Source organism: Bidens hawaiensis, unplaced genomic scaffold, assembly GCF_021521415.1.
Source record: "Bidens hawaiensis isolate Kalapana, Puna unplaced genomic scaffold, B.hawaiensis_p1.1 tig00044496_1, whole genome shotgun sequence".
Taxonomy (NCBI): Eukaryota; Viridiplantae; Streptophyta; class Magnoliopsida; order Asterales; family Asteraceae; genus Bidens; species Bidens hawaiensis.
Genome location: NW_027497897.1, coordinates 14,078 through 35,054, shown reverse-complemented (window position 1 = coordinate 35,054; position 20,977 = coordinate 14,078). Strand labels below are relative to the sequence as shown.

The window sequence follows — 20,977 nt, the reverse complement described above, 5'->3', positions numbered from 1 at the left end:
ACAACAGTTCACCACCCCTAATGTGTTTGACGAAGTGCCATTCAATAACATCATCCCTTCAAGTCCCTTACTTGATATGGTTTAGGTGAATCTATCATTATATCCCTTTGTTACTAGATGTCATGTTGGATCTAAGAGACATAGGCGATCATTCTCTTTACAATTCAACTTTATCAGGCCTTAGACATCTAAACTCTCAACACATAAGAGGAACAAATTCCATCTTGACTGTATACGCCTCTCACTATCACTTTATACTCCACCTGAGCTCATCCTTATGTACCATCTTTTACGAATAGCGAAGGGCAGAGTCAAAGTGTAATACTTGGTGAAAATCAAGACCCAGTATACATCTCAGGTCTAAGGATAATATGAAATTCTCCTTTACTCAAAATTACTAATGATCAGGTCCATTGACTCCATGTAGTAATATTGAGAGCGGGTCAGTCCAATATTCGTATCCCACAAATATCTATGAACCTTGGCAGCAAACCTATGCTCCATATTCATTCCTTATGAATATCCACCAATCCTAGTTCATAATAGTCTTGCTTCATATTTGTTCCCACAAATGTGATCGACTACGGACTTTTAGAATAAGATAACTTATTCATGGATTAAACATGCAAAATTAGAATTTAACTCAAGATTCCATAATCATATAAAAGAGTTAAATTACAAAAGTCTTTTAAACGTAAATACAAAATAGATCAAATCCAATTACTAGAATATCGGAGTCCTAAGCCACTCGCATGACGCTCATGTTTCGGTCTTTCTAGGAGCTTCGTGAATGGATCCGCAAGATTTTGATCAGTTCCAACTTTGCGAATACATATCTTTCCTTTTTCAACTTCATCCCTTATGTAGTTGAATCTCCGCTCTATGTGCCTTGTCTTTTGGTGCGAACGAGGTTCCTTGATTTGTGCAATCGCACCCTCGTTGTCACAAAAGATTTCTAGGGGGTCTTGAATGGAAGAGACCACCCCTAGATCAGTAATGAATTTCTTCAACCATGCAGCTTCCTGAGCTGCCAATGAAGCGGCGATGTATTCTGATTCTGTAGTGGACAATGCTACCACTTCCTGTTTTGAGCTCTTCCAAGAGACAGCTCCTCCATTAAGAGTGAACACATACCCAGATTGTGATCGAGAATCATCTCGATCAGTTTGGAAGCTCGCATCCGTGTAACCTTTTATAGCGAGTTCCTCCTCACCAGATCCATATATCAGAAACATATCCTTAGTTCTCCTAAGGTATTTCAATATGTTCTTAACAGCCATCCAATGACTGTTTCCTGGATTCTGTTGGTATCTGCTTGTCATGCTCAAAGCGCATGACACATCCGGTCTAGTACATATCATCGCATACATGATGGATCCTATAGCAGAAGCATATGGGATTTGTTTCATCATCTCTTGCTCACCCTTTGAGCTTGGATATTGAGCTGAACTCAATATGGTCCCTCTTTGAATAGGTACAAAACCTTTCTTGGAGTTTTCCATCTTGAACCTTTTCAAGATCTTATCAATGTATGTACTTTGGTTCAAACCTATCAAGCGCCTTGACCTATCCCTATAGATCTTTATTCCCAAAATATAGGCAGCTTCACCAAGATCCTTGATGGAAAATCTACTTCCAAGCCAAGCCTTAACGCTTTCCATGGTTGGAATGTCATTTCCAAATAGTAGAATGTCATCGACATACAATACTAAGAAGGTAATTATACTCCCACTAGCTTTCTTATACACACAAGCCTCATCAGCATTCTTGATGAATCCAAAATTTTTGATTTCTTCATCAAAACGATGATTCCAAGTTCTAGATGCTTGTTTCAATCCATAGATTGATTTCTTTAACTTGCATACTTTATTAGGATGTTTCGGATCGACAAAACCTTCAGGCTGAACCATATAGACATCTTCCTCAAGATATCCATTTAGGAAAGCGGTCTTGACATCCATTTGCCAAATTTCATAATCATAATGTGCAGCTATGGCAAATAATATCCTAATAGACTTTAGCATTGCCACAGGCGAAAAAGTTTCATCATAATCAACCCCTTGAGTTTGAGTGAAACCCTTAGCTACAAGTCTTGCTTTATAAGTATCCAAGTTTCCATGCATATCAGTTTTTCTTTTGAAAACCCACTTACTTCCAACAGCTTTGGAGTTGAGTGGTGGTTCAACCAATTCCCAAACTTGGTTGTCATACATGGATTGCATCTCAACGTTCATGGCTTCAAGCCACTTGTCGCAATCATTCTTGGACATTGCATCACGGTATGTGGTTGGTTCATCCGAATCTACCACGTAGCAACCTTCTATAAAAAATCCATATCTTTCAGGTGGATTGCTAACTCTACCAGATCTGCGAACGTTTTGTGTGTTTTGATCAACCACTTGATCACTTTCAACAACCTCTTGTTGAGTGCTAGTATCAACCAATTGTGTATCATCTTGTGGTTCTTGATCCTCATCAAGTTTCACTGTTCTACTATTAGTTCCTTCCTTAAGGAACTTAGTTTCCAAGAACTTACCCTTTCGAGCAATAATAACATTTTGCTCACTAGGATCGTAAAAGTAATATCCTAAATCATCTTTAGGATAACCTATAAAGATACACTTAGTGGATCGGACTTCTAATTTGTTTGGGGTGTATTGCTTTACATAAGCTTCACAACCCCAAACTCTTAAGAATGATAGCGATGGAGCCTTTCCATGCCATATTTCAAAAGGTGTCTTCTCCACTTTCTTGGTTGGAGCCATATTCAATATGCGAACAGCGGAAAGTAAAGCATAGCCCCAAAATGATAGAGGTAAAGTGCTTCTAGCCATCATCGATCGAACCATATCTAATAGGGTACGATTTCTCCTTTCAGACACACCATTATGTTGTGGTGTTCCAGGTGGAGTAAGTTGTGAAATAATTCCACAATTCTTAAGATGATCTTGAAAAACACCACTTAGGTATTCACCTCCTCTATCACTACGAAGTACTTTGATTGTGGTCTTGAGTTGTCTTTCTACTTCAGTTTTGAAGTCTTTGAACATTTCAAAAGCTTCATCTTTGTGTTTCAATAAGTACACATAACCATATCGACTATAATCGTCAATAAAGGTAATGAAGTATCTTTCACCATTCCTAGTCATTGGTCTAAAAGGACCACATACATCCGAATGTATGATACCCAATAATTCTTTTGACCTTTCAAAAGTTTTATTAAAGGGTTGCTTTGTCATTTTGCCTTGTAAACAAGATTCACATACATCAAATGAATCATACTCATTTGTTTCTAGAATACCACTCTTGCGAAGAGTTTGCATGCGATTCTTGCTTATATGTCCAAGGCGACAATGCCAAAGATAGGAATCACCCAAGTCCTTCTTGAGTTTCTTGGTGTTGACATTGTACATTGAACTACTATGTGACGCACCAATTTGATCTATTTCATATATACCATTTATGGGTATAGCTTTAAAATAAAATATGCCATTCATCAAAACATGAATATCATAATCAATAAACTTAAGATCAAAGCCACATTGTTTTAAAAGAGACACGGAAATAATGTTTCTCCTTAACTTAGGAGCATACAAAACATTCTTCAAAATTACTTCCAAACCACTTGGAAGCTTTAACAAGTAGTCTCCTTGGGCTTGGACTTCAACTCTTGCTCCATTGCCCATAAAGAGACTAATGTCCCCTTTGTTGAGTTGTTTACTTCTTTTGAACCCCTGCAACAAATTGCAAATGTGAGTTCCACATCCGGTATCAAGTACCCATGTATTTGAAGAAATAACATTTAGTTCAATATGTATAGTAAAGATAATACCTGAGGTATGCCCCGCATCCCTCTTATCTTTTAACGCATTGAGATAGGTCGGACAATTCCTTTTCCAATGACCTATCTCTCCACACTCAAAGCATGGATCTTGCGCCGCAACCTTTTGCTTCTTTTCCTTCGGTTTGATGGGCGTGATGGCTTTCCTCTTTCCCTTTCCTTGGACGTGGCCCTTGCCCTTAGCAACACTTGCTTTGGGGTTGGAGTTATGTCCCCTTTTTCCTTCATTGATTGTTAGAACGGGTAAAACCCTTTTACCCATTCCGGCTTCGGCCGTTCTTAGCATTGCGTGAAGCTCACCAATGCTTTTGTCCCACCCATTCATGTTATAATTCATGACAAAGGTTTCAAACCTTTTGGTCAAAGAGTTGAGGATCAAATCCGTAGCCAACTCATTAGACACGGGACAATTCAACCTACGAAGCTTTTCGATGTAGCTTTTCATCTTTAGGACATAAGATGAGACGCTTTGGGTTTCCTCCATACGACATGCATGAAACGCTCGAACCGTTTCGAAACGTTCCGCTCTAGCTTGTTGAAGGAACATTTCCTTCAATTGAGTTATCATGTCGTATGCCCCATGATGCTCGAAATCCTTTTGGATTTCGGGAATCATAGTCCCTAACATGAGGCAAGAGGCTTGCACCGAATCTTTGGTGTACTTGACCCAATCGTTATAAGCCTCCTCATTTTCCACGTCAGGCTCGTCGGGAATGGGATCGTCTAAGACATATGATATCTCTTCTTGCTTGAGAACTATTCTCAAGTTGCGATACCAATCCATAAAGTTATTATGGTTTAGACGATCCTTTTCAAGGATGGTTCTTAAGGATAGGTTACGGGTGTTATGGGTAGAGGTGTTTGCATTGTTAGCGGCCATCTACAAAATTTAACAAAGTTCTATTTAGTATTATAATTAATTTAATTATTAATACCCTTTTATTCCAGATTTTAAAATAATAATTAAATTCTAGAATCCAACGATAAATCAAATTTCGGTTAGGTGACCTTTATCCCGTTATTTGATTTAACAAGGTAGTCAACCTTGACAATTGCAACCCTTTGCAACTTCTAGAGGTATGGGACCATTCGAAATCCTTATTTCGTGTTGGCATGTTTATCCCATCAACACCATTGGATCCCATGCTTAGGTGACCTTTATCACATGGTTTCCAATTCAAGTCGTCCTACTTGTATAAACATGTAAGATTAACATACAAGTGGTTAGGTGACCTTTATCCCACAAATATGTTAATATTACCCTAAGTATATTAGTTTGCTCAAAATGGTTAGGTGACCTTTATCCCATTTAAAGTTCCCTAATACGTTAAGTGTCATACAAAAGGATGGTGTTAGACTTGTTTCTTTGGTAATTATGAAAAAAGGATTTTAAATTTTCAAATATTCTAGTTGAAAAACATTATGCCATATCCTAACATGCATTTAGAAATATGGCGATTTTGAAAACCAATTTTCAAGGTTCTAGTTATAATAAAACCAATTTTATTATAGGTGAGTGATCGCTTAGTTTTAATAAACCCATTTAATTAAACTAATTGACGCGATATTACCAAATATATATTAGAACCCGTTTTATGCTTGTTGTCGTTCCTATGTGACGGTTGGGTATCCTAATATCTATCAACCACACATTACATAAAGTAAAACAAACAACCAAGCATACACATGCAAAATATAGTCATAACCGAAAACCGCTAAATTTGACCATACTTGTTAGCCGAAACAAGTATAGGTCATAAGTCACACCTAAGGGACAAAACATGACACAAGGATGGAATGTTGACTCCCACTTGACCTTGCATCCAAATGCTTCAAGTATCCTCTCCAAGTTGTTGTGTTCTTGTTGGGCTTGTTAATGGGCTCCAAACTTCCAAAAGTCTTCTTGGGCCCAAGAGTGAAATTTATGGGCCTAATGGGCTTGAATCCCATGATGGGCCGGTGAGGCCCAACAAGCCCAAAATTTCGGTCCAAGGCCCAAATCCACCAATTCTTGCATCTTCAATTTTTACAAAATGTATCCTAATACATATTTTTCTAAAAAAAAGGAAAATGCAACTAATCTATTTATTACATACCAATTTATGAATAAATAAATTACACAAGCCTAAGATTATGAATTATTACAACCATATTGAATAATAAACATAATCAACATACACAAACAACAATCAACACATCCAAGGTCTAGGTTTCGGTTATGACACAATCAAACATACCAAATGTTCTAAGCATGCAACCTAAGCAACTAATGCCCAAAATATCACAAAGACAAAAGGTGCCCCCCCCCCCCCCCCAAGAGGCTACGGCCACCCCCCCCCCCCCCCAAAATTTACAATTTTGATATTTCAACATCCAAATGTTAAATGGTTTCCTAAGATCTTTCCATGCATGTCAAGATCTTACAAAACCATGAGGGGTAAAATCCACCAAATTTTCGGACCCCTTTTTCACCCATGAAAAAACCCGAAATTTAGGAACATGTAAGGAGCATAAGTCCTTGTAACCGGCTCTTGATGCCATTGTTGGGTTTTATACAAGGTTATCAAAGTTTCAAGTTAACCATTTTAACATGAAAACGCAACGGAAGCTTAGATTTTAAAACTTGTTATGAACATACCATTATGTTAAAACTAAAACCCAAAGAACAAGGATCAATATTACAAGAACAAGATGCTCACAAAAGTAAATTGTACCTTCTTATACCTTATGAGAAGATGTAGGTGGATGAAGAAGATAATGTCTTCAAATGGCAAGGTTGCAAAGGAGAAACCCTCAAGCTTTTGATACCCCAAGCTATTTGTGACAACACACCAACTTGTTGCTAGGATTTGAACACTTGAACAAGCTCACAAAGCTCTCCCAAAACTGCCCAAAATGGCCGTGAGTTTTGGAGAGGAAGAGAGAGATATTTTGAATTCTTTACACACTTGAAATTAACAAAAGAACAAGACCCTAATGCATGTATGGTGAATGGAGGATTAAAAGGAACCCATGACAAGTTACAAAGAGCATCTTGTTTTTGATTGGGTAAAACCACCACCCCCACATGGGTGGCCGGTTTTGTTTTGTTTTTTTTTTTTTTTTTTTTTTTTTGTTTTGTATTTTGTTTTAACCATTTAAAACATCTCCATTCATTTTATAAAACTCATTATTATAAAATGTACATACATTTATATAATTATTTAACCAATTAAATAATTAATTTATATAAACAAATTATCCAGATAATTTATTTAAATCCTCAAGTGTGTTTGTTTAGAAAACCAATTTTCTAAACACGTAGTGTTCGGTATTCGTTTAAATGATCAAATCATTAAAGAATACATTTGGTGTCGTCTAGCTTGTTATTGGGTATGACCCGACTTGGATCAAACACAGTTAGCCACATTAATATAAGTATGTGTCTCGGGCATACGTAATTCCAACACGATCAAGCTTTTAACTACCTTATGAATTAACGATATAGAAAGTGGAGGTAGAATGAAAGCGAAAAAACTAGATATGTTCGATAAAAGCGTAATTTAGAAGAAAACTACATAAAGTCAATACAACGAAAAATACGGGATGCCAAAAGTCCAAACTAGTACATTAAGCTCCATTTTATATAAAACTTATTAGACCATAAGATAATTTAATATCTTGTCAATTTAAGACGGGCAATTAATTAAGAAAGTAACTAAACAACTAACCAAATCACATGAATTATTAAACCACTTGCAAAATGCTTATTTAAAGATCTACAAAATCTTCTGATATAATGTCGTTTTTGACAAGTCTTAATACATAATACACACACTATATGAATACAACATCTAGTAATTGGTTTATCCATTCCTTACTTACCATAAGTTTTTGCTTGAATGCTAGTGATAATATTATCTTGCAAACCAAATGGGATGTGGTGAAGTTACTATGGTTCTACATTTTTGTTGCAAAATCAGGGCTGTGATCAAACACACAATAACTTGTTCAACTCTTTTTAAACTCTAACACCATATTTATACTATACCCATACTAATCCTAACGACCTAACCCAACTCATTATATATTGAATAAATAGGTAAACTCGTAGATAAAATTTATTATTTCAAACTAACAATTACCCATAATTTAAATATAAAATACTTAATAAATATTTCACCAAGAAAAATCATTATTCTATTTTGATCTTTCTCTCCTCAAGTCTATAGTACTTTCAAAATTGACTATTTGACCCTCTATTAGAGGTGTTCTAGAAATGTATGTCTCTTCAATATGTTCACTCTCCTATAGATCTAAAGAATTTGGATGCAACTTACATTAATAAGTTATGATCACGTCTTTGTTGGTCTTCTAGAGTAATAGTTGACAAAAACTGTCACGATTTTGTTTGAATTATGACATGACGATATTCATTTGTGTTATTTGAAAGTTGAATACTTCAAATCCACATAACCTTAAAATTGGGATTAAACAGTTGGGCTGCTACATAACTTTAAAATAAATACACCAAGTTTCCAAGAAAAAAAAGGTAAAGTATTTCCATGCTGTTTGTTTGGTGTTAAATAGAAGGCGCTGAACGAAACGGTGTTTGACGGCTCGGCATTAATGGTGGATGGTGTGGTGGGAAACATAAGAACTCTTAGTTACCTATGGGTCTAAAATAGATCGGGAGGATTTGTGTAGATTTGAAGTGTATTAGGCGGGATTGTATTTTTGGTGTCTCTTGATGGTGGGTTCCCGGACCGTGTTCTAGTTTTTTGCTATGTCCGGTTTGTTTATATTCTGTAATTTTAATAAATTCTTTGTTGTCCGTTCAAAAAAAACATAACTTTAAAATAAAAGAAAAATAAAGAGTGAATTCACATTTAAAAACATGAAATTAATTAGGAATGTAAAAAACACACACACACGGAAAAAGGAAGGGTTAATTCATAATAGAATTGCATCTATATCGTGGAAGGCGAGGAATGACTTTGGCGTTCAATTGCATTCCCGTTCAGTTAGTTGACTTGGTGGGATATTAACACTCCCGGTTTACTTTGGATTAAAGTAGATCGAGTTCATCTGATCTTTCTTGAAAAGTTTGGAGGCGTTTTAGTATGTAATAGGTTGGGAGTTGTTCTCTGGTTTAATTTTGTTTGATGGGTTGTATAGAGCGGCGTGTCTATATGTTTGGTGGATATAATTATTTGTCTAGCGTCTCACTTGATGTTTGGTGGATATAATTATTTGTCTAGCGTCTCACTTGACCTGTTATTAATATATTTTGTTGATCGTTCAAACAAAAAGATAAAACTAAATAAAATTGCTTTTATTCAAAATACACACATATATCATCATCAACATCCTCCATCATCATAATCATAATATTTGAAAACATCATTAATATTTAAGCAAACATATTAGCATCATCATGACCATGAACAAAGCACCCACATCAACACACATAAAAACTCACATAGTAACACTTCTAGCCATGGATATACCTCCTGCACACAAAATATAATCAGAAGATGAAAACATTGATTAAAACGGAAATCGTCAGGTTCAGGTGGGGTAACGAGTCAAAACATTTTTTTTCATATATATATAAAAAATTGGTCTGGTTGACAAACTTTCAAAAAATCTTTAAAAGTGTCAAGAAACACATACAGAAAGGCGCGGTAGTCCATCTCTGATTATCGCCCTTTGTCCACTTATAGAGATAAACTTTGGTGCCGTCACGAACACCACCATGATCTTTATCGCCGTGCCAAGCGTCTACATTGAGCTTGATATGATTAACCATCCTTACTGCGTGAAAACCATCGCCCAGATCCTTGCTTTGGGTCCAAAGAACCGATTCATCCAGCTTATCCGGATTGTATTCCACCAGCTGAATCTGCACAAACATTCACATAACAAATCTTCAGATACATATGCATGTTTGTAGTGAGTGATAAGGGGGTGTTAGGACTGTTCTCAACTATTTTTTTAGTTGGGACGGTTGCCGTCCAATATTGTCATTATAAACTTTTTGTAAAAAAAAACTAACAAAAAGCTAGAAAAACATCCAAAAAATGCGAAGATAATTATCATTATCATTTGTTAGTTAACTTATCATCACTATTTTTATTGTAATCTCTTTGTATAAAAATATCATGTTTTCAATTATTCAATATACAAAAAAATATTATACACTAATTAAGCGACATCTTACACGTGACATCACTAATATACTTCTCGGCTACAGACGAGTTGTCTCTTCTACGTCTAGGAGAGAGCCAGATCACCAAGTTTCTGATTACACAACTACACAAGAGCCAGCTCCGCCAAAGTTAGAGGGATCCGGACTACCAATATTTTGGCTACACAAGAGCCCTGACTCCTATGTAGTCGGCTAAGGTGTTTGTTGGCTCTCATGTAGCCGAGATAGTCCACATGTAATATGTTGGTCGGATATTGTGTTGACTCAAATGTTATATTTATTTTTTGTTATTACAGGCATGTGCAGGTTTCGATCTCTGGCAAATGAGCTGAGGTGTCAATCTTTGAATGGGTCTTTTTAGATTTGATTATTTTTTAAAAACACATCGTGACGACTTTTTTATTAATAACTTGGTCAACTTGACTATTTTGAAACTTGACTATTTTGAAGATTTTCCGTTATAATTTTCCGTAATCAATAAAATTACTCTATACCATATCACTTTTTAAGTTCTTTTGAATTATTTCATTTTCAAAGTTAACTAGTTGTAACCAAACAAGAACACTATACTAACACGACAAACTAATCACTGCTACAACTGGAAAAGATAAAACTCCTAAACATGTTATAATTTCAAGATCATATTAAAATCAAATGGACTTATGGTTGTAGATGAGTTCTTACCGGTTTCTCGGCTCCGGAGGCGTGTTTAAGCGCCTGTCCGGTAGCTTTGTTGACCAAAGCAAAAGAAGGGAAGCCCTCTTCATCCTTCACTCTTGTGCTAAACTTCTCTTCCTTTATCCAATGCTGCATGTGTAACAATTCAAATATTAGCTCAATCTTTCAGATGCAATCAAAAAGGTTTCCAAAAATTAGTTGTGAGTTCTAGGGGGTAAACGATCCGAGCCCAAGCTCAACCACGATCAAGATCAGCTCGTTTTGACTTATAAGAGCTCAAGCTCGGCTCATTCTGACTTATGAGAGCTCAAGCTCGGCTCATCTTGTTTCAAGCTCTTTTTATAAAGTGTGAGCTCGGTCCGTGATTGGTTTTTTTCAAGCTCGAGCTTAGCTCAGACTCATCTCATTTATTATTTATTGATGTATATACATATTTATATATTTTTGAGAAAAATGTAAACAAGCATAACCTCTACTTGTGTTCGTGTCGGCGTTTGCAATGTGAAGTAGGGGTGTTCAAAGTCGGATATCCGTGCGTTTGGATAGTGGATTTCACTACCCGAATCCGAAATTTCTGATATCCGAAGCTCGGATATCCGATCGGATAGTGAAACGGATATCCGAAAAATATAATAATTATACAAAAATTTTAAAGAACTACTTTTAAAAATATTTCGGATCTCCGAAATATACGAAAAATTGTTCGAACTATCCGAAAATTGTTTAAAATATCCGAAATATCCAAAAATCATTTGAAATTTATGAATAATATATATTGTTTTATAATTAAAAATAAATATTTCGGCTAATTCGGATACCCGAATTTTCAGATAATTCGAATTCGAGAATTCAGATATTTTGAATATGAATTATGATTCGGATTTTAACACCCCAAGTTGGAAGTTAGTACATGTTGTATAGAAGCCCAAAACAATTAAAAAAAATACAAAAGGTAAGACCTAAGGCTATGCGTAGTGAGGCTACAAATATGGGCGACGAGGGCGAGAACATCGCCCCCTAGCCCCTAGGCGATAAGAGGAGCAACGGGTTTTTGTAGTGTGATATATATAGATGTATATGTATATGGGGCTACAACAATATTATCCATAAAACAAAAACCCACAATTTATTAAATGGATATCACATGTCACAATACGTCTTATTTTACAGTCTCTCCGCTACACACATACAAGATTTGAGGCGGGCCCATTGGAGCTAGGTGGGTGATTACCTAGGCCCACTCCTCCAAGGCCTAAAGTTATTTTATATATTTTAGAGGTTTTTTATTTTAATTATATTTTCGAGGATTCCCAGGGACGGTATTGTAAGGCTTGAGATCGGTTTTAATAGCTAAACGATTTTATTTAATTCTTGGCTTGTTTTGAGCTTTTTATCGATCTGATCTCGAGCTGTTTACGGTACTCCTAGGGAATTCAAACAATTAGATAATACCTGTTGGTGATCGGACGGGTTGGTCGGTGCAAGAACAGCTTCACCATTACGGATAGTGAGTGAGTAATCAGGTTTAGCCTTGCAAAAAAACCTAACAGTTGGTTTATTATCAGTGTACTTTGGAGTGTGGTGGGTGGTGTTCACATGGTGGACCGGCTCAGCATGGTGAACCGGTTGTGGTGGTGGTGGTTGGTTGTGGTGGTGAGACTGGTGGTGGTGATTCATATTGTGGTTAGGTTGTTGAAAGTTGAAAGAGGTGGTAGGTGATTTAAATAGTAGGAGTTAAAAGATATTAATATTTGGCCGGTGGGAAAAATGGTTCACATGATGGTATCATTATTGTTTTGTTTTGTCGTGATGTGGCCACGTGGTAACATTACAAAAAACAATGATTGTGTTGGTTTTAGCATTTAGGTTTAGGTTTATCTTCCAGATGGTATAAGGCTTCTAGTGTTCTCCGTTTGTCGGTGGGGACTAAGGGGCTGTTTTGGTTTATTCAGATTTGAATGAGTCAGATCTGAATGAGCCTCTGTCTCATTCAATAATAACAAAAAGTCTGAATGATTCAGACCTAATTTAACCATTCAGATGTTTTTTTGTTTGAAATTAAACAGCCTGAAATCTGAATGAATCAGATGTTTAATCTGAATGGTTCCATTCAGATGTAAACAAACAACCCCTAAGTTAAACTAACGTACTTATCTACAGTTTACGAAATTTGAATTATCCGTCTCTAATATAGATAGAGAAGAGACACCGTACAATTAGATTGGAGACTCAAATTTTTCATTTTTTGTTTAAACAGTCAACAAACAAAGAATTGTATAAGTATTTTGTTTGAACAATCGAGTTCATCATATCTTTCTTGGAAAGTTTGGAGCGTTTTAGTATGTAATAGGCTGGAAGTTGTTCTTTGGTTTAATTTTGTTTGATGGGTTGTATACAGCGGCGTGTCTATATGTTTGGTGGATATACTTATTTGACTAGCGTCTCACTAGACCTGTTATTAATATATTTTGTTGATCGTTTAAACAAAAATATAAAACTAAATAAAATTGCTTTTACTCAAAATACACATATATATCATCATCATAATATTTGAAAACATCATTATTTAAGCATACATATTAGCATCATCATGACCATGAACAAAGCACCCACATACATAAAAACTCACATAGTAACTTCTAGCCATGGATAATATACCTCCTGCACACAAAATATAATCATAATATCAAAACATTGATTCAAACGGAAACTGTCTTGGGTAACGAGTCAAAACATTAAAAACCATGTAAATGAAAAAAAAATCGGTTGGGTTGACAAACTTTCAAAAAATCTTTAAATATGTCACGAAACACTTACAGAAAGGCGCGGTCATCCATCTCTGATTATCGCCCTCTGTCCACTTATAGAGATAAATTTTGGTGCCGTCACGAACACCACCATGATCTTTATCGCCATGCCAGGCGTCTACATTGAGCTTGATATGATTAACCATCCTTATTGCGTGAAAGCCATCGCCTAGATCCTTGCTTTGGGTCCAAAGAACCGATTCATCCAGCTTATCCGGATTGTAATCCACCAGCTGAATCTGAACAAGCATTCACATAACAAACAAATAATAATCTTCAGTCTTCATATACATATACATGTTTGTAGTGATAAGTGGGTGTTAGGACTATTCTCAACTATTTTCTTAGTTGGGACTGTTGCCGTCCAATATGTCATATACATTTTTTTAAAACAAAAACCTAAAAAGAAGCTAGAAAAACATCCAAAAAAACGCGAAGATATTATCATTATCATTTCTTAGTTAACTTATCATTACCATTTTTATTGTAATCTCTTTGTATAAACTTCACATGTTTTCAATTATTCAATATACAAAACTATTATTCACCAATATTAAGCAACATCTTACACGTGGCATCACTAATATACTTCTCGGCTACAGAGGAGTTGTCTTTTCCCTAGCTAGGAGAGAGCCAGATTACCAATTTTTCGGCTACACAAGAGCCGGCTCCGCCAGAGTGTTTGTTGGCTCTCATGCAGCCGAGATAGTCCACATGTAAGATGTGGGTAGGATATTGTGTCAACTCAAATGTTTTGTTTGTTTGTTTGTTGTTATTTTGGGCCAGGTGCAAGGGTGTTTCGTTGTCAATCTCTGACTGGGTCTTTTTAATTTTGATTATTTTTTCAAAACACAACGCAACGACTTTTTGTATAAGAACTTGATCAACTTGACTATTTTGAAGATTTTCTGTTATCAATAAAAATATAAAATATAATTACTCTAAATAATATCACTTTTTAAGTTCTCTTTATTATTTCATATTCAAAGTTAACTAGTTGTAACCAAACAAGAACACTATACTAACACTACAAACTAATCACTGCTACCACTGGAAAAGAAAAAAACCCCTAAACATATTATAATTTCAAGTTCATGATCATATTCAAATCAAATGGACTTATGATTGTAAATGAGTTCGTACCGGTTTCTCAGCACCTTTGGCGTTTTTAAGCGCCTGTCCCGTAGCTTTGTTGACCAAAGCAAAAGAAGGGAAACCCTCTTCATCCTTCACTCTTGTGCTAAACTTCTCTTCCCTTATCCAGTGCTGCCTGTGTAACAATTCAAATATTAGTTGTCAGTTCTAGGGGGTAAACAATCGAGCCGAGCCCAAGCTCAACCAGGCTCGAGATCTGCTCGTTTTGACTTATGAAAAGCTCATGCTTGGTTCATTCTGACTTATGAGAGCCCAACTAGGCTTAAGATCGGCTCGTTTTGACTTATAAGAGCTCAAGCTCGGCTCATTATGACTTCTAATAGCTCTACCAGACTCGAGATCGGCACATCTCGTTTCGAGCTCGGCTCGTGAAAAGTTTTTTCAAGCTCGATCTTAACTTGAGCTCAGATCATTATTATTTATTAATGTACATAAATATTTATATATTTAAACAAATATCTAAACAAGCCTAAGCTATACTTGAGTTCATGTGCGGAGTGAAGGTAGTACATAAAAACCCAAGAGTAAAATGCTTAAAAATATAAAAATGTAAGCCCTAAATAATCTTTCCATAAAAGGTCTCGGGGCGGCCCATAGAAACAAGGTGGGGGACTGCTTAGGGCCCACTCTTCCTGTGCCGCCGAATCTTTTTTAATTAAAAATTTATTGTTGTATTATATATTTAAGGTTTTTTATTTCTTTAAATTATATATAAGGCCCCGAATTTTTCTACTCGTCCAGACCGCCGGATTTTCAGGGATTTTTGGGATGTTTAGTGAGGCTCAGGCTTGGGCTCAATAACCTAAGTTTTATATTGAGGCCCGACTGAAAGGTCGTCTCCAATAATTGCTAAAAAAAATTTGTGCCAAGGCCAGTATAAATTCGAGACTTAAGTTAAATATAAATTTGATAACTTATATATTAAATAAATATAAATTTGATAACTTATATATTAAAACTAATCAACTATTGTATATGCTTTGAATTTTAAGTCTGACTTATTGGGTATTGTTTAAACAAACTTTTGATTAGACATAATGCGGATTGTTTTATATATATAATTGTTTTTAAAAATTTCCGGGCCTTTAGAATGGGGCCAGACGGCCCTACTCGACTATTTTGAGGTTATTATCAATCCTATCTCGGCTCGTTTGCACTCATAGTAAATTCAAACAACTTGATAATACCTGATGCTGATCGAACGGGTTGGTCGGGGCAAGAACAGCTTCACCATTACGGATAGTGAGTGAGTAATCAGGTTTGGCCTTGCAAAAAAACCTAACAGTGGGTATATAGTCAGCATGGTGAACCGGTTGTGGTGATGGTGGTTGATGGTGGTGGTGATGGGATTGGTGGTGGTGAGTCATATTGGTTAAGGTTGTAGGTAGTTGAAAGTTAAAAGAGGTGGTAGTTGGTTTAAATAGTAGTTAAAAGATGTTAATATTTTGGACGGTGAGAAAATTGGTACCCATGATGGTATTATTATTGTTTTGTTTTGTGATGTGGCCACGTGGTAACATTAAAAAAACAAGGATTGTGTTGGTTTTAGGTTTATCTTCTAGATGGTGTAAGACTAACTAACGTACTTGTAAATACTCTTATTGAATCATCTACGTCTACACTTTAAAGAATTTGAACTCTTCATCTCTAAGATAGAAGAAAAACACCGTACAATCAGATCATAGCCTCAAGTTTTTCAATATTATTAACAAACAGCGAAAGACCTAGGTACTTTTTACAAGGTGACTGGAGGTTGTTCACGAGTCGAGCCTGAGTCAAGCCAGGGTGGTTACGAGCTTGAGATCGAAATTAAACAAGGCGGCTTAGCTAGGCTTGAGCTTGATTTTGAAGTTAAACGAGCCTGAGATCGAAACAACGAGCCGAGCCATGGTCAATTTTGGCTCGGTTACAAAAATGAGCCAACTCAGCTCATGGTGTTTCAAATCTAGTTTTTTTAGCTAGTTTTATTCAAGCTTTTATCAAGCAAGTCACGTGTTTTTAAACAACCCTTGCGTGACCCAATGGCAAAAGGTCACGTAGCTGACCAAATCAGTTGTACGAAGCCCTTAAGTGCCTCCAAATTATCTCCATTTCAGGAAGAAAACCCACTGGTGGTAAAACCCGTCATATGCCTTATGATTGAATCGGATATCACAAACATCTCAGTATTCATTTATTGAGTCATCCGTGCCTTCCTCAAAAGTTTTATAAGTAAGAATCAAATATGAGTCTCTACCGAAAAACCTAAGCTTTCTACCATTACACTATACTGGAAACTTACTCAAGTTTTTCATACTATTGTATGAAGAAAATAATATAAAACATTTCCTTTTTAGTTATTTTTAGTATAACATACAAACTAAACTTGTATGAAATACATAAAATCTGAACATGCATGATTGTCTAAAAGTAAAATATTTTTTCATCCAAATTCAGCTAAAATAGGATTTAATATTTAAAACTTAAATATGTATACTAATACAAAAAATATATATATAAAAGATGACTAATATTTTCATTTTAAACTATTGTTAACGTGACATTCATGGATATGGTGGGCCACGCAAAGATCGTAATCAAAACCAGATGTCCCCTCCTCGCATACCTTACTGATTAAGGTTCCATTTTGAATTTTCAAACTCTTAATTTTCAGATTTTTTTAACGTGGTATTGAAGCCATTACGCCTACCAATCATTGATATCTTAGTGCGAGCCCTGTGACAGGATTTCGAGGACCTTCTTAGAAGAAAACCCCTAAAGGAAAACCCCTATCACCTGACCGGATGCTTGATGGCCATAATTTTAGATTTATATAACTTTATGATGAATAACGACTGATACGTGTGTGTTTATACGGATTCATTACAATTCATGTAAGTCTATATATAGAATGCCCATGATGGTAACGATAATACGCGAATAGTTACGAGGTGTCGCTAAATAAGTAAATATTAAACAAAATGAATATGTTAGGACTAGTCCTGTTGTATTTTCTTTTTTTTTTAAACTATCGTTATTTTATCTCTATATATAGTGTTGTGTATTTGAGGTACCCATTTATAATGTTTATGGTATCATATACAAAAAGTCTCAATACTCTTGTTAGTTTAAATGATTTATAATTCAATTCAATTCAAGTTAAAAAAAATTGTTTTGGTTTTTTTTAGTTGGACCTTATTTGGTTTTCTTTTTAAGTTTTGGGCTTGGGGCTCTCTCCACGTGTGGTTGACGGGCTAGAAAGAAAGCTAATGGGTAAGGTGTAGTCTGTAGATACCGGTTAACCATCTATGAAAATAGCAGTCAGTAACCGAAACTGGTTTAGGTCAAACAATCAAAACTGGTTAAAGTAAATAACAAGTTACGATTCCTAACCGGTTTTTGAGTTGGAAAACACTAACCTATGTAAGTTACTTCTAACCTTTCTAATAAGTAGCAAGTCCATTCAATGATGAGCTGGGGTTGACTACCGGTTGTTAATACTTGGTCAATAGGCAAGGATTTCTTGTGTTTCTTGTTGAAATGCCGATATATAAATGTGGATTTATTTTTTATACACACATAAGATCAAATATATTTTGAAGTTGATGGCGTCTCTGAAAGCAACCTCTATATCCTCTGGGATATATCTAGAGTGTGCTACATCTAGTTCTTCATAGATTTCCATCAATAGCTTAGCTATAGGTAAGAATAGGGTTGGTCATGAGGATTTAAATGCAACAGACCCTTAGGCCCATCTTGAATCATTGTTTCATAATATGACTTAAAAAAAGGTTTGGTCAAAGAATAACTATTTAAGAAAGGATTGAGAGGAGCCATTTGGAGAGAAAACCGTAGAAGATCCAATCCAATAGCCCAAAGCATCCAAAGGATCCTTATGCAAATATAAGAACAAACCCAAATGAGAAAACTTGTGGAAAGTCATTTATGTTTGTTCATTCAAGATAAGTACACACATAAACATAAAACTTGTGCGTTCATTTAATTTAGCTTGAATACATGTTTTGTTCGTTCATTTATGTTCGTGAATATTCGTTTATATTTATTCATTTATGTTTGTCCATTAAGTTCGTTTATTTATGTTCGTTTAACTGTGTTTATTTGTGTTTGCTTATGTTTGTTCATGTGTTAGTTTATTTTTGTTCAATAACGTTCGCGTGGAATTTAAACGAACGAACATGAACAAATACAAACATATTCATATTAAATGAACGTACACGAACATACCCTTATTATTTGTGTCTGTTCGTTTGTTTACAGACATACCCCTCAACTTGTATGATGTTCACTTTCTTTATCCTATTGCACAATAGATGTTCTAGAAAATCTCTATGAATCAGGATTCTGATGTATACGAATACAAATGATCCAAAGAACAATTCGTTTCTAAGCAGAAGAGCGGTTTTCAAGTAGTCTACGATCGATTACGCATTAATCAATATTCTATTGATTGATCTAAGGCTACCAACAAAAAAAGATTTATCTAAGCCACTTCGTTTTCATTCGTCCAACTTAGAGCATGTTTGGGATTTAGTTTGAAAAGTGTTTATGGCTTTTCAAAAAACCATTTTGAAAAGCCATGATTTAAGGCTTATGGAAAATTGCTTTTTAACATTTTTAAAAAGCTAAAATAAAAGGTTTTTTAATGATTGTCAAACATCATTTAATTTATTGGATTTTTGAAAAGCCAATAAGGTGTTTTTAAACTAAATCCCAAACATGCCCTTAATATTCTTGGTATTATTATATATTTATATGCACTAAACATCACAAACTTGGGGTCATTTTAGATTTCATTGATAACTTAAGGAGTAAGAGCATTCCTAACTCATTTCCTATATTAATGTGAGGAGAGTTTGTAAATTATAGGGTGAGGTTTTGAGTGGTTGTAAGTGTAAATTATAGGGCGGAGAGAGAAAAGATAGTGATTTTTTGTAAATTTGGAGAAACTTTGTTTGTCCCTATTTATTTTTTAATATTTATTGAATTGGTTGTGAATAGAGGAGAGAGAGAACTGTAATGATAAAACTATAAAGTAATATTATTTAATTGAACATGAAAGAAAAATGTAGTGTTTTGTAGTGTAATTATGAAGACGGGGATGGAGATCCGAATTAAACTTTATGTCGGTATATAAGTTTCAATTTCATTATTATTATTATTATTATCAATTCAATTCAATCTCAAATTCATCAAATTCATCTAAAATCGATTCAAATCCAGACCTCAATAATCAATAATCCCACCATGAATTCCAATTCCAACACTTTACAAATCTTCATCCAAGCCCCAGATCTTCAAACCCCAATTCAAACCCTAACCCTAACCCTAACCCTAACCCTAACAATCCAAACCCTCAAACAATCAATCCTGTCCAAATTAACACAAACCCACAAACCCCATTTCAATTCATACCTGGGCCGTGTCCTCCCAGACTCCGCCGCCGTCAAACTCGCCGGAATCCAAAATCTTGAAACTGTAACCCTAAATTTAAAACTTTCCGGCGGCGGAGGCGATGGCGGCGCCACCGGAGCTGAGTCACGTGACTGTTATCTCAACATGTATGCGGATAAAAAGCCCGATAAGGTTGACCCGAATGAGCAACGGTTGTCGAAATGGTTGAATTGCGCATTGTCGAGCGAGCCGTTGAAGCGGCCGGTTGTGGTGGATTGGTTAGGGAATGCATTTAACAAACAGGCGTTAGCTGAGGCTTTGTTGGGTAAGAAAGTCCCGAAAGCGTTCGGGCATATTAAGGGGTTGAAGGATATGGTGCCCGTTGAGCTTGATCCGATTACCGGGTTGGAGTTTAATGGGAAGTATAAGTTTTACGCGTTAAAGGGGTGCGGGCATGTTTTAAGTGCGAAGGCGTTGAAGGAGATTAAGTCGACAGATTAAGTAGTCGACGTGTCATGTTTGTCGTAAGGAGTTTACGGAGGACGATAAGATTGTGATTAATGGGAGTGAAGAGGAAGTGGTTAAGTTACGTGAGCGGATGGAGAGTCGGGTGGTTAAGAAGGTGAAGAAGGTTAAGAATGGAGAGTCGGGAGAGTCGGGTGTCGGTGATGAGGCGGTTAAGGTTAAGGTTAGTGGGACGAAGCGTGGGAATGAGTTGAAGGGTACGAAGGTGTCGGGGAAGATTGAGACGAAGTGTGTGGATGGGACGAAGGTGAATGGGAAAGAGGCGAAAAGGTTTAAGGCGGGGGATATGGCGCCGCCGAATGCGAATAAGGAGGTGTACGCGTCGATATTTACGTCGTCGAGGAAGTCGGATTTTAAGGAGACATTCTTAAACTGACACTGCAAATGGAT

General features: G+C 35.9%; 2 protein-coding genes and 1 pseudogene across 3 annotated transcripts; 1 reads left to right on the top strand and 2 right to left on the bottom strand.

The window, feature by feature from the left end:
• Positions 1-9,136: 9,136 nt before the first annotated feature.
• Positions 9,137-12,446, bottom strand: LOC143594994 (ricin B-like lectin R40G3). Its single transcript, XM_077074157.1, has 4 exons — positions 12,162-12,446; positions 10,716-10,838; positions 9,497-9,725; positions 9,137-9,333 (listed from the first exon to the last, which is right to left on the bottom strand). Coding segments are annotated over exons 1-4 (579 nt in total). The 5' UTR covers positions 12,387-12,446; the 3' UTR covers positions 9,137-9,331.
• A 755-nt stretch (positions 12,447-13,201) lies between these two features.
• Positions 13,202-16,076, bottom strand: LOC143594989 (ricin B-like lectin R40G3). Of its 2 annotated transcripts, none has more exons than XM_077074151.1 (4): positions 15,859-16,076; positions 14,660-14,782; positions 13,521-13,755; positions 13,202-13,367 (listed from the first exon to the last, which is right to left on the bottom strand). In XM_077074151.1, the coding sequence occupies exons 1-4, from the start codon at positions 16,036-16,038 to the stop codon at positions 13,276-13,278; spliced, it is 630 nt and encodes a 209-aa protein (XP_076930266.1). In that variant the 5' UTR covers positions 16,039-16,076; the 3' UTR covers positions 13,202-13,275. The 2 variants fall into 2 exon arrangements, with proteins under 2 accessions (XP_076930266.1, XP_076930267.1); XM_077074152.1 differs by having other exon boundaries at positions 13,202-13,370; positions 13,527-13,755; positions 15,859-16,074.
• A 3,784-nt stretch (positions 16,077-19,860) lies between these two features.
• Positions 19,861-20,963, top strand: LOC143594988 (uncharacterized; annotated as a pseudogene).
• The last annotated feature ends 14 nt before the right edge of the window (positions 20,964-20,977 follow it).